This window comes from Bubalus bubalis, chromosome 24, assembly GCF_019923935.1.
Source record: "Bubalus bubalis isolate 160015118507 breed Murrah chromosome 24, NDDB_SH_1, whole genome shotgun sequence".
In the NCBI taxonomy this organism is placed as follows: domain Eukaryota; kingdom Metazoa; phylum Chordata; class Mammalia; order Artiodactyla; family Bovidae; genus Bubalus; species Bubalus bubalis.
In genome coordinates, this window is record NC_059180.1 from 6,714,788 (window position 1) to 6,728,947 (window position 14,160).

At 54.5% G+C, this 14,160-nt stretch overlaps 1 protein-coding gene across 1 annotated transcript; it reads right to left on the reverse strand.

Annotated features, from left to right (window-relative positions):
* Positions 1-1,204: 1,204 nt before the first annotated feature.
* On the reverse strand, positions 1,205-8,369 carry NAT16 (N-acetyltransferase 16 (putative)). Its single transcript, XM_045164263.1, is given in 10 exon segments — positions 1,205-1,604; positions 1,606-1,745; positions 1,748-1,882; positions 1,885-1,974; positions 2,467-2,823; positions 2,825-2,983; positions 3,620-3,687; positions 3,759-3,872; positions 3,960-4,063; positions 7,810-8,369. Coding segments are annotated over 9 exon segments (1,305 nt in total). The 5' UTR covers positions 4,060-4,063; positions 7,810-8,369; the 3' UTR covers positions 1,205-1,462.
* Positions 8,370-14,160: the final 5,791 nt, after the last annotated feature.

Sequence of the window (14,160 nt, forward strand, 5' to 3'; positions counted from 1 at the left end):
CTTTCGGAGCCTCCGTGTCCTCCCTCTGCGGGAGACGTCAGAATCCCGTGTTGGAGACAGCGCTGTGCAAGTGCAGCTGTTACTACTTGCATTTAAATAGAAGACTGTCAAAGTCCACAGAAAGCGTAAAAAGGATGGGAGGGGTGTCCAGAAATATCTGGAGGTGGGGGTTCCAGTTGTGCTAGAAGGCAGCCCCGCTAGAAGGACGAGATAGCCTCGCACCAGGCTCTGGGACCTGCCCTCCGCTATACCAGACCTCCCCACCCGGAACTCTCTGATTCACAGGCCTGGTTCAGGCTCCCGGTTGGTGGCATAGGGAAGGGAGCCAGCAAAATCCTGCAAAGCTGGGGGAAACCCCAGTCAGGGGAGGCAGCCTCAAAAAGGTGCATCGCCAGAGCACAAGCAGGGGCCAGATGGAGGTGGAGCATTATAAATTTATTTCCTTTACAGAGTCTTTCTCCATATTACACACAGAAGGTGAGGAAGGGTTCATGGGGAACGGCAATGAGAAGTGGAGAACTAAGAGACGTCCAGGCACAGGGGGCTAAGACTAGGCGAGGCAGGAGCGCGAGGCAAGCTCTGAGGGCCTGAGAAAGATGGGGAGGAAGAAAACAGTATGAATTGAGCTGTCGGCCGGGCGCGGGGCGTCGCGCGTACTTCTGACAGCTTCTCTCCACGAGGGGGCAGAAGGGAGAAGCCGGAAAGGGCAAAGTACATTCCTAGACCGGGGCACCGACTGGGAAAGGCTCTGAAGCTGTGAAGGAACTCATTCTTTGGCCGGGAAAGGGGATGGGTGGACAATAGCCGTAAGTGGCCTCCCCCAAACTCGGCGGTTCAGATCAGGGTGTGGGCAACTGCGTTTAGGGGCGCTAGAGTCCAGATGGCAGAGAGGTAAGGGGGATAGGGAAGGGAGGAGCAGACCGCGGGTAAGTGTAGGCGTCAGAGCAAGGAAGAATTGATGCTTTGAACTGTGGTGTCGGAGAAGACTCTTGAGAGTCCCTTGGACTGCAAGGAGATCCAACCAGTCCATTCTAAAGGAGATCAATCCTGGGTGTTCATTGGAAGGACTGATGCTGAAGCTGAAGCTCCAATACTTTGGCCACCTGATGCACAGGGGCGACTCATTAGAAAAGACCCTGATTCTGGGAAGATTGAAGGTAGGAGGAGAAGGGGACGACAGAGGACGTGATGGTTGGATGGCAAAACCGACTCAATGGATGGACATGAATATGAGCAAGCTTGGGGAGATGGTGATGGACAGAGAAGTCTGGCAAGCTGCAGTCCATGGGGTCGCAAAGAGTCAGACACGACTGAGCGACTGAACAACAGACTGAGGACCAAGAGCAGGGGTAAGGGGCGGAACTTGAAGCAGTAGGGCCAGGGCTTGGTGGGGGCGGGGATCCGCGGAAGGAGGTGGGTCTAAAGTGCATCTTCTCTCCTCTCCAACTTGACTGGGGAGGCCTTAGTTGTCGGCCTCCAGCAAGTACTGTTCAGTATAACCCTTGACCAGTGCGAGCCCCCAGTCAGCCTGGTGGAAGTCAGCCACCAGTTGTGACCACAACTGGGGCGCCGGGAAGAGTTGGCACACGACGTTGAGACTGAAATGGGCTCTGGAGCTGCAGATGCTACAGAAGCTGGCTCTGCCTCTGCGCACTGTCGCTGCTGAAGGCATCGATGCGGAGGTAGCGCCACGTGCTGTTGCCGCGGTGCGGGACGTGGAAAGGGCGCGTGCACAGCGTGGAAAGGGCGCGTGCACAGCGTGAGCACCGCGCGGTCGCGCGCGGCTGTCCATGCGCCACTTCAGGCCTTTGGCCGCCAGGAGGCGCAGGTTACTCTCACTCGGCCAGTAGGGCGGCCACTTCTGGGATGGTTTCTCCTGTCGGGCTGCAAGGAGGGCGACAGCAGGAGGCGTGCCAGGTCGCTGCCAGCCTTCCACACGGCCTCCCCGGGCAGCTGCGAGAAGACGCCGGAGGCCTAGCAGCGCCTACGAGTTGAATTGGACCAAAAGGATGCCCTGCGTGGGGCACGAGCAAGCACGGCTCTGGGCGGCGGGAGAGCTGAAAGCCTGGCGCCTCTTGGCATCTTCACTTCCACAGTCACACGCATGGGCTCCCATCTGCGTCCCTGGGGAGGGCCGACGGTGCGAGGCTGGGTGGGGTAAGGTATGTGAGAGCATGGAGGAACCAGGGGCAAGGCCTCCGAATACCTGGATCCCCGAGGAGAGCGGGGATCGACGTGGAGTAGTCAGGGAACTGGGGATGTGGGCCTCAACAGTGGAAGCAGGGGAAGCTGACTGCGGTAGGCCCCTGATGGCGGTAGGATGGGGGAGGCGGAGGTAAAGGACAAAGGCTCAGATTAGGATGTTTCGGTCCCTGGACTGAGGCGGGATCCATGTAGGGGAGGCAGGGTCACGAAGCCTGGACGCCTGGTCTCCAGCCTCCCAGAGTAAGGATCCAGGGTTTAAAGATTGGAAGTGGAAGCTGTTTGATTTTCCCTGGACAACAAGGTCTGGGTAAGGACTGGGATTCCCAGGGCAGGGATCATGGGCGCCTCCACTGGGCAGAGCGGGCAGTGAAAGAAAGGCGGTGACTGACTGCAGGAAAGGGGGGACAAAGCCCGGAGGCCCCTTGAGGAGAGGCCGGCCCTCCGAGCTCCTTTGTTCTGCTTGGTGATTAGGCGGAATTTCTTCAGCTCCTGGGGCCCTAGCTGATCGTCCCTGGTGAGTCGTGCCACTTCGATTCCCCGGGTGCTGTCTCTTACCAGCTGCGAAAAGAAGTGCTCTAGCAGCCGGGCCACCCTCTTGCAGTGCTCCGGGGACGCCACTGCGCAGTCCCTCCGCCAGCGGCGTCTCCCCGGCGTCGATCCGGTGTACCGACTCCCTCTCGATCTGCGACGGAAGCCATTGTGTGTGTGGGGAGTTGCTCTCCGACGGGGCTCTCCGTTCAAAGGACTCGCCTCTTCTCACACACTGAGCACTCCGTTGTCATTCCCCCGGGGCGCCAGGCCAGACCCGTGACCTGCCCAAGGAGCTCTCCTCAGCACCCGGGTCTCGGATTCGAAAGCCTGCAGAAAGATCATCCCGGGCGTCTCTTCCACCGCTTGAGATGCTCCAGACCCGGGGCGCGTCAGGTCCCTGCCCGTTCGCCACGCCCCCTCGCATTGGCTCCACCCCAGGCGCTTGCCACGCCCCACTGCCTCTTAGCCCCGCCCCCAGCCATCTCTGAGCCAACCCTGTATCCAAGCAGGCTCTCTTGCTGGGAGAGTTAAGTCTACTCAGGGGTCTGGACCCCATTCTAGCTGCTCCCATCCCCAGACTCCTCCTTCTTGACTGCTCCCCTCTTTCTGTGTTCTTACCCCCAGAAGCTCCTCAAAAGAATCCTAAAATACTGAAGCTGTCATCGTTCTCTTGGGTTCCTCCGCCATTCCAAGCTCTACACATCGCCCACCCACCCTCACTGACCAGGCCCCTGGAGTCACACGCCCTACTCTTTGGTTCCAAAAGCCGATTCTATTTACTCAGCAACCGGACCAGGGCCGAGGAGAGGCTCCATTTGTCCTCTCCCAAAGACCCATGCACCCAAATCCCTTTTCACCTGCCTCCCAAACCCTCGGCTCTCACCTGTTCCTCCGTTGCACTTGGCCGGCACTGCTCTGTGGTGGGGATCCTAGAGCCAGCTGTGGGAGCGGCTGGGAAGGTAGTCAAGGTCACCGTCGATGCCCCCCCCCCCCCCCGCCCCACCCCCAACACACACACACACCCGAGACAGCCAACACCTCTTCAAATTCCCTTTCTGTGGCCACTATGAAGTCCAAAGGGCCGGTCTCGGCCTCAGGCCCTGATCCAGAACTGGGCTTGGACCCAGGGACTTGCCCTTGGCCTCAGGTCCTGACTCGGTCCCAAGCCCTGGGAGCTTTAACTCAGCCTCAAGCCCTGATCTGGGATTGAACTCGGCCCTGGCCTCCTGGGATCTCTGAGCATACCTCTGCATCTGGCTCCATGTCTTTTTTGGGCTTAGAAAGCCCTGAGGTGGCTCCATCACTGCTGGCTTCCAGCTTCATGATCCTGAAGAAAAGAGAAAACCCAGCGCGGGGGTCAGAGCACCCCATTTCCACAGCAGGCCCCCTCCACGCGATCCACACAAGACCTTCCTACTTAAAAACCCCTTCTCTTCTCACAGACCCTGGAAATAGAGGGCTGGCAGCTCCCCTCCCACCACCAGCTACTAGAACTCCCAATCTTGTGCTGTTCCACCCTCTGGGATGCTCTTCACACACTCATTACCCCTTGAATTCCTTCATCCCTGATCACCCTGGTCACCCCTTGAACTGAGATTAAGAACAGAAGGCCCCTGGGGGGATAATAGAGGGACCCCACCCCCCTTCAAGGGCTGCACCAACTCTCTGCAGAACGACAGGTGAAGAAATTCCCATCACCTCCACTCCCCCCAGGCGGGTTCCCAGAGCCCTCTTTCCCAGCTGGCAGAAAGAGGGGAAGGAGAGGGTTCAACTGCCCGGACTCCCACTACTGCTCATCCCAGAGCAAAGAGTGGGGGTGTAGACATCAGATCTCTCCATATCGCTGCCCCAGTGCCCTCCACCCCACATATTCAAACATAAACTAAGGAGTGGACAGATGGACAGTTCTATTAGAAAATGTCAAGCCGTTCCTCTCAGGGTAATCAAAACCGCTCTTTCCTTTTTGAGTCTGTTCCCTCCTTTTCCAGAGGGAAACTTGGCTCCATTCCAGGGCTAGGTGATTATTTTGAAAAAAGCTCTCTTGGAGCTTCAGCAAACAAATATCTGGCAAGATTACCTACGCCCTCTCCCCACTGACTTCACCTGTAGAGATGCAGTCCCTTCCCTTCTCTCTCTCTTCTTTTTTGGAAATTTCTTCCTGTAATCCTTGCTTCATGTCCCACTCAGGCTGCCCCTGCTCTTTCCATTCCTCCAAGTCTCCTTTTTGGGTCAGTACCCTGTGTATCTGCTACCCCTTTGGCATCCAGTTCTTTTCCCCTGCTGCTTAGAGACAGGGCCAAAGAGAAAGCTCCCTGCCCAAGCCCAGATGACTCCTCATTTCTAGACCTCTCTTCTCCCCACCAACAAAATAAACCAATCAAATCCCCTTCTCTCTCTTTCAGCCAGGTAGAATTGTTCCCTCGTGTAACCTACATAAGCCTCAGTAACCAACATCCCAAGGGACACACATGCCAGCTATTTTGTGGGCAGCGATATTAATTTGAGATTGAGAGAATGAATACAAGGATGATAAGGAAAATGCTGCCCCCTTTCCTGGAACCTGGCCCAGGGGGTGCTTGAACTACATCTCCCATAGTGCCCTGGGGCACAGGGCTGCCTCAGCCTTATAGAACATGACATGGGTTTGGGAGATGGTACCAGCAAGGGCAGCAAGGTGTGGCTTAAGGATGATTTCCTGGTGGCTCAGCTGGTAAAGAATCCGCCTGCAATTCAGGAGACCTGGGTTCGATCCTTGGGTTGGGAAGATCTGCTGCAGAAGGGAACGGCTACCCACTCCAGGTATTCTGGCCTGGAGAATTCCCTGGACTGTATAGTCCATGGGGTCACAAAGAATTGGATAGGACTGAGCGACTTTCACTTTCAGTTTAGTTTCCATATCGCAAACATGGCTTATGTAAACACAATGTGCTTCCTATACCAGCAAGTTTCAAACAAGGGCTCCATCTCCTTTTTTTTTTTTTTTCAGTCTAATGTTGATTCTCAAGGCTCTGCCACGTAAGCTGGGGTGAGGTCAGATAGCTCAGGCCAGTATCATAAGAGGGGGAGGGGAAGCACAGGCTCAGAGGATCTTAGGATCTTAGGGCCATCAGGGACCATCTGGCTCCATCCTTTCATGGAGATAAAATCAATCAAGGCCCAAGATGGTTAAAATCTTGCCTAAGGTGACTCAGCTTGGGCAAAGCCAGGCAAAAAGTTCCATTTTCCTGGCTCTGAGGCCAGTGGGGAGATCTCTGACCCCAGCCTGAAGAACAAGAATAGGAATGACTGGGTCCTTGGCAGGAGTCAAAGGTTCCAAGTGCTAAGGGCTAAGCTGACTCAGAACCAGAGATGAGCTTGAGAGAGGAACCCCCACTGCCATCTCTCCACTGTCAGCAATTTCTATGCCAAAAATGAGCTCAATCAGACTCCTCGTGCCAGGCTCTAGGAATGACGGTCCCAGAGATAAGTAGGTTAGCTTGAGGCTCCCATTTGGATTTCCAGACAACCTCACCAGCAGTCCCTGAATCCCTGGAAGATACAAGCTGGCAGTTCAGCGATAACTCCAACAATTCTCCACTGCTGCCCAAAGCGGGCAGAATGTGAGCAACCTGAAGACTGCCACACACGCAACTGGATGTTGGTTTCCCTCTCTCTTTCAAGATGGGGAGACTAGCTCCAAAGAGTGTGTCTACATCTCAGATATGGATAGGTATAAGGGGAGGGGATTCCCAGGGCCACAGGAAAGAAGAGGGAGCTTGCCAATTCACCCTGCGTCTTTTCTTCCCCAGCACTCTCTACTCCTATTCCCTTTGCGGGAGCTGGAAAGGTTCCAAGGTCCGTAAACCCTGGGGGAGGTGGGTGCTGGGATCAAAGTACGTTAGGGGTTCCAGGCCAAGCCAAAACAACCAGCTGGCCCCCACAACTCTTGTTATACACTCTGATCCATTCCCACCCTCCAACCTGGCTCCTTGAGTTATAACTTCCATTAGGTGTAGAGGCAGAGGCGGAGGCAGCCCTATGCCCCAGGGCACTATGGGAGATGTAGTCCAAGCACCCCCTCTGGGCCAGGTTCCAGGAAAGGGGGCAGCATTTTCCTTATCATCCTTGTATCCATTCTCTCAGTCTCATAAATATGAATGATCCACTCTGGTGAGAGGATAGCTGTAGTCATCCCTGGGTATGCCGGGAGCCCAACTCTCCCCTCCTCCCTCACCCCACACACCTGAAATATTAATGCCCCTGAGGTCGCAGCTTCTCTGAGCTGGAAGACAAACGGAGAGAGGAAAGGCAGGGACAAAGAGACGGCGGCTATACGAAGCACCCAAAGAAGAGAGAGACAAGGATCAAAATTGAGGCAGAAAGGAGACAAAGGCCATCAAGAGAGAATCTGGAGGGCACGGTTAATAACAGACATGACACCTAGTGATTCAGAGCCCAGTAGACGCCAAAAAACCCCACAAAACTTCCTAGCTTGCACCCCCTCCCCAAGGAGGCCAGAAATAGAAAGCAGAGTGACACACCCACCCCCTTCTCCCAGCGGGTGTGTGGTGGGGAAAGGGGTCAAGGAGGGAGAGGAGAAAACCAGGAAAGAGGCTCAAAGAAAACAGACTTGACAGCAGAGGCAGGGGAGACAAGGTGAAGTGGGGCAGAGGCAGGGGATGAGGAAGACCGTGAAGCTGGGGAGACGGGGATGCCCGGGGGCCCCAGAGGGCCAGAATCATGGAGAGGGGGTGCTGGAGGGTCGTCCCGGTCTGTTGGGGAAGCAGGAGGCAGGGAGATCCCAAAGGAAGCTGTCTACTTGGCAAGGGTCTCCCCGGACACTGCCAGACTCTGGGGAACGGTGGGAGCCAAATGATGATGCGGTGAAGGAGGGAAGGCGCCTCTGAACATCTGAACAAAGTCGGGTCTCAAGTTACTATCATCCCCGGGACTTGCAGGGGTTGGGCAGTAGGGGGCGCGGCGGCTTGCTTCTCCGTGGTGGGGGGGGGGGAGGGCGTGGCCTTCCGCTGTCCCCATCCCGCGGGGGAGGAGCACTCCAGCCTCCCGCCCCCAGGCCCCGCTGCATCCCCCTACCTCTCCCGAGCCAGGGCCAGGGCGCTGAGAAGCCGATCGAGGCCGGCAGCGCAGAGAGGGGTCACCTCGGAGCTCCGAGGGTCAAATTCCGATGAGGCGCGGGGACCCGGCCGCGCCGTCCGGTCCCGACTCGGAGTTCTGATAGAAGGGGGGGTCAGCACCGCCGCTCAGACCCGCTCGCGGGCTCGGGCTCCCAGCGCTTCGGGATTCCGGAGGTGCGCGTGGCTCCCGCCGCTACGCTCCGGCTCGGCTCCGGCGGCGGCGCTCGGAGGGGCGGAGACCCCAGCGATGCGAAGGAAACCTGGCGCGGATCTGGAGCGGACTGTGCTGTGGCCGGGGGCTGGCTGGGGCGCGGGGCAGAAGATGGGGTGGCGGGGCGCGGGGGAAATCGGAGCTGCCGTAGGCGGTGAGGTGGGCGCAGCTGGGTGGCCTTTAGCGTTGCAGATGAGACCTCTCCCCTTGTCCCCGGTGGGGAGCGGGACTGAGGGTGGGGAAGTGTCTTGAGTTTTGGTGGAATGGAGTGACAGAGTTATCGCATCGTGCCCGCAGCGTCTTTAAATTCGGTCCCGGGAGTTCGCCCCGTCGCTCAGTTCCCCTTCTCCAGGGCCCCTAGCAAAGTCAGCCAGGCTCTCCGATCTCCGGCCGCCAGATTAGTAAGAGCAGCTGGAAAGGGGACACGGAGCCGAACACCCTGCCCCGGTCGGAGAAACTGATAGGGGAAACCGGAAACCCAAGACGGTTGGGAAGGGAGGAGACCCCAAGAGGCAGAAGCTGGACGCTGAAAGGAGCAGAGCGAGGCCTGCTCTGGGCCAGATAACCCCCGCGCCCCGGGGTCGCCTAGCAGCCCCGCTCAGCTCCGCTCAGCCGCGGGCATCTCACCCGCCGTCAGGCCGCAAGGCCCCCGCGGGGCAGCACGAGTGCACGGGGCCGTACACCTGTGGACTTCCAGGGACACCTGTGGGCATCCGAGTACACGAACACAGACCTCTGTGCACACGCCGGGCTCCTGTGCTGACCCCGGTGGGTGGAAGGAAGGGCCCAGCGTGCCGACCGGAACTGGAGGGACTGCAGGGCCCCCTCTGACTCTAACAAGCTAGTGGCCCAGGCTCTTAACTCCTGGTGGGGGCTCCCCACCCCCATGAAGTGAGGTGAAACACCTGCAGTTGTACCTGCAAGGAGCCAGGAAAGTGATGGATGTGAATGTCCTTTAAAACCCGCAAAGTGCTACTGAGGCTGGGACACCCTCCCTGTCCCCCTCCCACCTCCTGCCCAGCTCCCATGCTCCCTCTTGCCACCAAAGCTGACCTCTCACCTACCTCTTTCTAGTTTTATGCTTTCCAAGGTGTTTGCTCCACAACCTGATAATCGGATCCCATTGGCTGAGCTAATGTGACAAGATGGAGGATTTGAAGTTCCCGGACTCCCGCAAGCAAAGCCACCCCAAGAGTTAAAGGGATCAGGGGCATCAATTCAGTTCAAAGCCAAGCAGGCCAATAGGTAAGTCTCCCCCATTTTTGATTTTTGAAACTGCTAACACAGTATGCATCTCATAAAGCTTCGGTTATGGTGGAATATGTTCATTCATGGGAAAGGACCTCAAAAAGCTAAAAGATGGAGGAAAAAGTCACCAGTGGCCGAAAGGAGAGGCAATTGTACTCTCATTCCTCGCCTTTTCCCGAAGCCTCTCCTCTGTGATCAGAAATGCTTGGATTGGTCCAACTTTCACCCACCTCCAGTTCTCTCAACCAATCAGAATGGAAAGTTTCCCAAAGTTCCAGTTCTCTCCTGTCCAGTCTATAGGTGGTGCTGCATTCTTCTATAAAAGGCTCATATATGGTTGCATTATTGGAATTTTCTCAGATATGAATGCTCAAGATTTAAATCCAATCAGTTGTTAGGGGCTGCAAAATAATGATATTCTTGTTCTTTCATTTTTTTTTCTTCTTTTTTCCCTAACTGGAATATGCCTATAAAAGGAAACTTGTTCTCTTTTACTATGATTACTCTCAGAGATAGTTTGTGATGGAAAGACCGGATAAATGCTTGAATTTCCCCCTTTATTTATTAACTTTTAAAATAATGTGATGGTTCCCCAGCATCCTTCAATGGTGATCGATTATTAACTTTCAGGACCATTATGAACTCATGGATTTTAAACAAGCTTAATGTAATGCATTAGGGCTTCCCAGGTGGCTTAATGGTAAAGAATCCACCTGCCCATGCAGGAGATATGGGTTTGATCCCTGGCTCGGGAAGATCCCCTGGAGTATGAAATGGCAAACCCACTCCAGTATTCTTGCCTGGGAAATCCCAAGGACAGAGGAACCTGGTGGGCTACAGTCCATGGGGTTGCAAAGAGTCAGACATGACTTAGTGACTAAAACACAAAATATTGTGATGCAACCCAACGCAGTTATTGTTCTTAACGCTGAAGCTATCCAATTCTTTTGATAAATTGATATTTTAAAGCGACATAGAAGACAGTGCTAGATCTTCAGGAAGTGCAGTGTGGATGCAGAGGGGAAGGTGTCCTGGACCAGCTTGGCAGGTTGGCAGGTAAAAGGATATATCCTGGAAGTGAGACCCAAACTGAAACTCAAAAATTCCTCACCAGGTAACAAAGGACAGGGTCCCTCCTGTGGGTGGGGAAACCTGAGCTAAGCCCAGAGCTAAGAAACAGCCTGCTTTGCAAGAACAAGCAATGCTGGGTTACTCCCATCCTGTAGACTGGGAATGGCCAGTCAGCGAAGGGCTTTAAGCAGGAAAGTGACAGATTTGCCTTGTGAGTAGAGGTCGCCCTCTGGTGGCTACACGCAGAATGGCAGGGAAGGAAGACGTCCTGCCAAGAGGCTGTGCTTACAAGGCAAGGGGATCAAACCAGTCAATCCTAAAGGAAATCAACCCTGAATATTCATTGAAAGGAATACTGCTGAAGCTGAAGCTCCAATACTTTGGCCACCTGATGCGAAGAGCCAACTTATTGGAAAAGAGGCTGATGCTGGGAGAGACTGAAGGCAAAAGGAGAAGGAGGCGGCAGAGGATGAGATAGATGGTTAGATAGCATCACAGGCTCAATGGACATGAATTTGAGTAAACTCTGGGAGACAGTGGAGGACGGAGGAGCTTAGCATCCTCCATGTAGGACATAGAGGATATGGACTGGCGTGCTGCAGTCCACGGGGTTGCAAAGAGGCGGACGTGACTTAGTGACAGTACAACAACAATAAGGCTTAGATTCACAAGTTAGACTCTTCCAGATTGGAGGAGAACTCACACAGTTCAGGGAGTCATTATTGAGATACATGTGAGGAGAAATGGTGCAGGGAAGCTCCTTAATGGCTCTGAGAATAGATCCTTTAGGAAGTCTAGTGATCCATCTTCTCTCCATGCACTTGGCATGTACATTTCCCCAAAGAAATGCTCACACAGCAAATGTTTGTTATTGCCCAACCAGGAAAATTCCTTTTCTAGTTTGCACAAAGACCACCTCTCAGTGGATGCAACCCCAGACACGAGCAGACAGTACTTTTGTGTGTCTGGGTTGGGCTCTGTTTGTGGAATGTCTCATATGCTGTGCCCAGGAGTTCATACCTTCTAACAATGAGGATCCAGCACCAGTGAGTGGAAACAATGGCATGATGAAAGCAGTGTTTTAAGAAAAGCCATCTCTCATCTAGCCAGCGTGAGAAAAAGTTAGATGGGAGATGAGAGGCAAGACCTCTGTCACTGAAGAGTGGTCACAGAGGAAGTCCACGGGAGGGATGGGGGCCTGGAGTAAGAGAAGAAGCTAAGAAGCACATAGAAGGAAGCCAGGAGGCCAGGAAGTATGACTGGGGTTCTGGAAGGTGTGGAGAGAGGAAGGAGGTGAAGGTGATTCTGGCATCCCCAACATGGAATCAGGGAATGATGTTGTCTGATGGCAGCAGGTAGTACAGGATATAGAGCTCGTTGGATACAAAGATTCTAGGCTTTGCCAGTAGATAGGTTGGCTTTTTCGGCTTCCCTGATGGCTCAGATGTTAAAGAATCTGCCTGCAATGCAGGAGACCAGGTTCCATTCCTGGGTCAGGAAGATCCCCTGGAGAAGAGAATGGCAACCCACTCCAGTATTCTTGCCTGGAGAATTCCCCATACAGAGGAGCCTGGCAGTCTATAGTCCTTGGTATCACAAAGAGTTGAACATGACTGAGCGACTAACACACACACACACACGTACACACAGGTTGGCTTTTCAGGGCCAGAGGGACGAGCAGTTGGGGAGGACACACAGGGGCTAGAGCTCAGGTGAAAGGACCAGTAGAAGAAGTGGGGAGAAGCCCACAGCAGGGTCCTCATGCGCAGTGGTTGAATGGGCATGGCGCCAGGCACAGGGCTGAAGTCTGACCCAGTGGGATTCTGTCTGGGGCTGGAGCTTCCCAAACAGCTGTAAAGATGCTCTAATCTCCCTTAACCTCCTGCAGCCTCCTGGGTCAACTCCTCTACCATTTCTAAAGGCTCCGCCCCAGCCAAGCCCTTCCCCGTGCTGACCCATCTCTGCTTTCTCTCAAAAGGCTTCCATATGTTTGTTCCTGGCTCCCTGCTGGGTGAATGGGCAAGCACCCAGCAGAGAAATCCAAGGGTTGTGTAGCGGGGGAGCCAGTGGGTGACAGTTTCCTCAATCCACACACAAAGACGCCAGAGCTGCTATCCTAGAAGCTTGAGTGCATCTCATTCACTTCCCAGGACCATCCTGTGTAAGTTCAGTTGATGAAAAACTCGACTAGTGCCCTTGTGACTCAGGTCACAAGGTCTCCCTGGTGAGGGGCTTCCTTGATGGATCAGATGGTTAAAAAAAAAAAAAATCCGTGTGTAATGCGGGAGACCCAGGTTCAACACCTCAGTTGGAAAGATCCTTTGGAGAAGAGAATGGCTATCCACTCCAGTATCTTGCCTGGAGAATTCCATGGACAGAGGAGGCCTGGCAGGCTGCAGTCCACGGGGTCTCAAAAAGTTGGACATGACTGGGGGACTAACACTTTCACTTCACTGTGTTATATTTCAGTAAAAAGTTTAAAGATCCCACAACTCTGAAGTAAGTAGCTCCACAGTACCAGGGGGAAACTGAGGCTTGGAAGGTTAAGTGACTTGGCCAAGGTCATGGTCAGTTGCTGGTGCCGGGTCTGTGGGACTTGCTGCTGGATGCTCTTTCTGTGCTGACCACTCAGTGGCCCTTTCTCCCTAGTGCTTCCCCATTGATGCTGAGATGGTCCGTGGACCACTCTGGGTCCACAAACCCAGGTTCTTTGTCAAGCCTCTCATTGGAAATATATGTCATCCAACGTTGTCCTATCTCTGCTCCCCCAAAATGACCAGCGTCACAGCACCAGGGCAGCCACGTGGCACACTTCTCTTTGAGGACCCAGGACCTGGAGGCTGGAACCAGAAGGAACAGGCTGCCTCCTCTGAGGCCTGGGCTCAAACTCGTCCTGTTTCGTCTCGATTCCTGTGAGGGCCTGGGTCTGGGTCTGAATCCATTGGCCAGGTTGACAGTTGAGTTGAGGGGCTTTAGTTCCAAGTTTGGAGCCCACATGACAGCAGCTCCTGGGACTAATGTGCTAAATGCCATTCTGGGGACTCCCCTGGGGGTCTAGTGGTGAAGAAGCCACTGTGCAATACAGGGGACACAAGTTGGATCCCTGGATGGGGATCTAAGATCCCACATGCTGCAGAGCAACTAAGCCCACACAACTCCCGAGACTTGCAACTCTGGCCTGGCAGAGCTCACGTGTCACAGTTGGAGAGCCTGAGTGACAGAACTGGTGAAATCAACATGCTGCAACTAAGACCCTGCACAGCCAAATAAACAAATAAACATGCATATTTTTTTAAGAAGACAGTAGCACATCCATCACTCCCCAAAGTGTTCTAAAAAGAAAGGCCATTTAAAATGATTTGCCTGGTACCTCAGTACCACATCCCTTGCCCGGATGTGGTCTGTGGTCTGCATGGACCAGAGGGAGATTGTGCCAGGGCCCTGCCACCAGGACTGTCTACCCTTCTCCATGCCAGGCTGCAGCTCCTTAGACCAAGTCTCAACCGAGACAGATGTCTGCTGCAGAAGGGCTAGAAAGTCAGATGACAGGAGGGAAAAGGGAGGGAGGGGACATTTCCTGTACCCTTAGAGAGGCTGGGGTCAGAGCATGTCAGCAGAGCTTACCTGGGGCCCAGCAATGGGTGAGAAGCATGGCCCATGGCTTCCTCCCAGTTTTGGACGTCTTCCTGCAGAGAAGGATGGTGGTAGGGGAGGCTGCCTGTGGCCAGTCACATGGGACAGGAAGGATGCAAAGCTGACAAGTCATTAGCAAGTGGGATT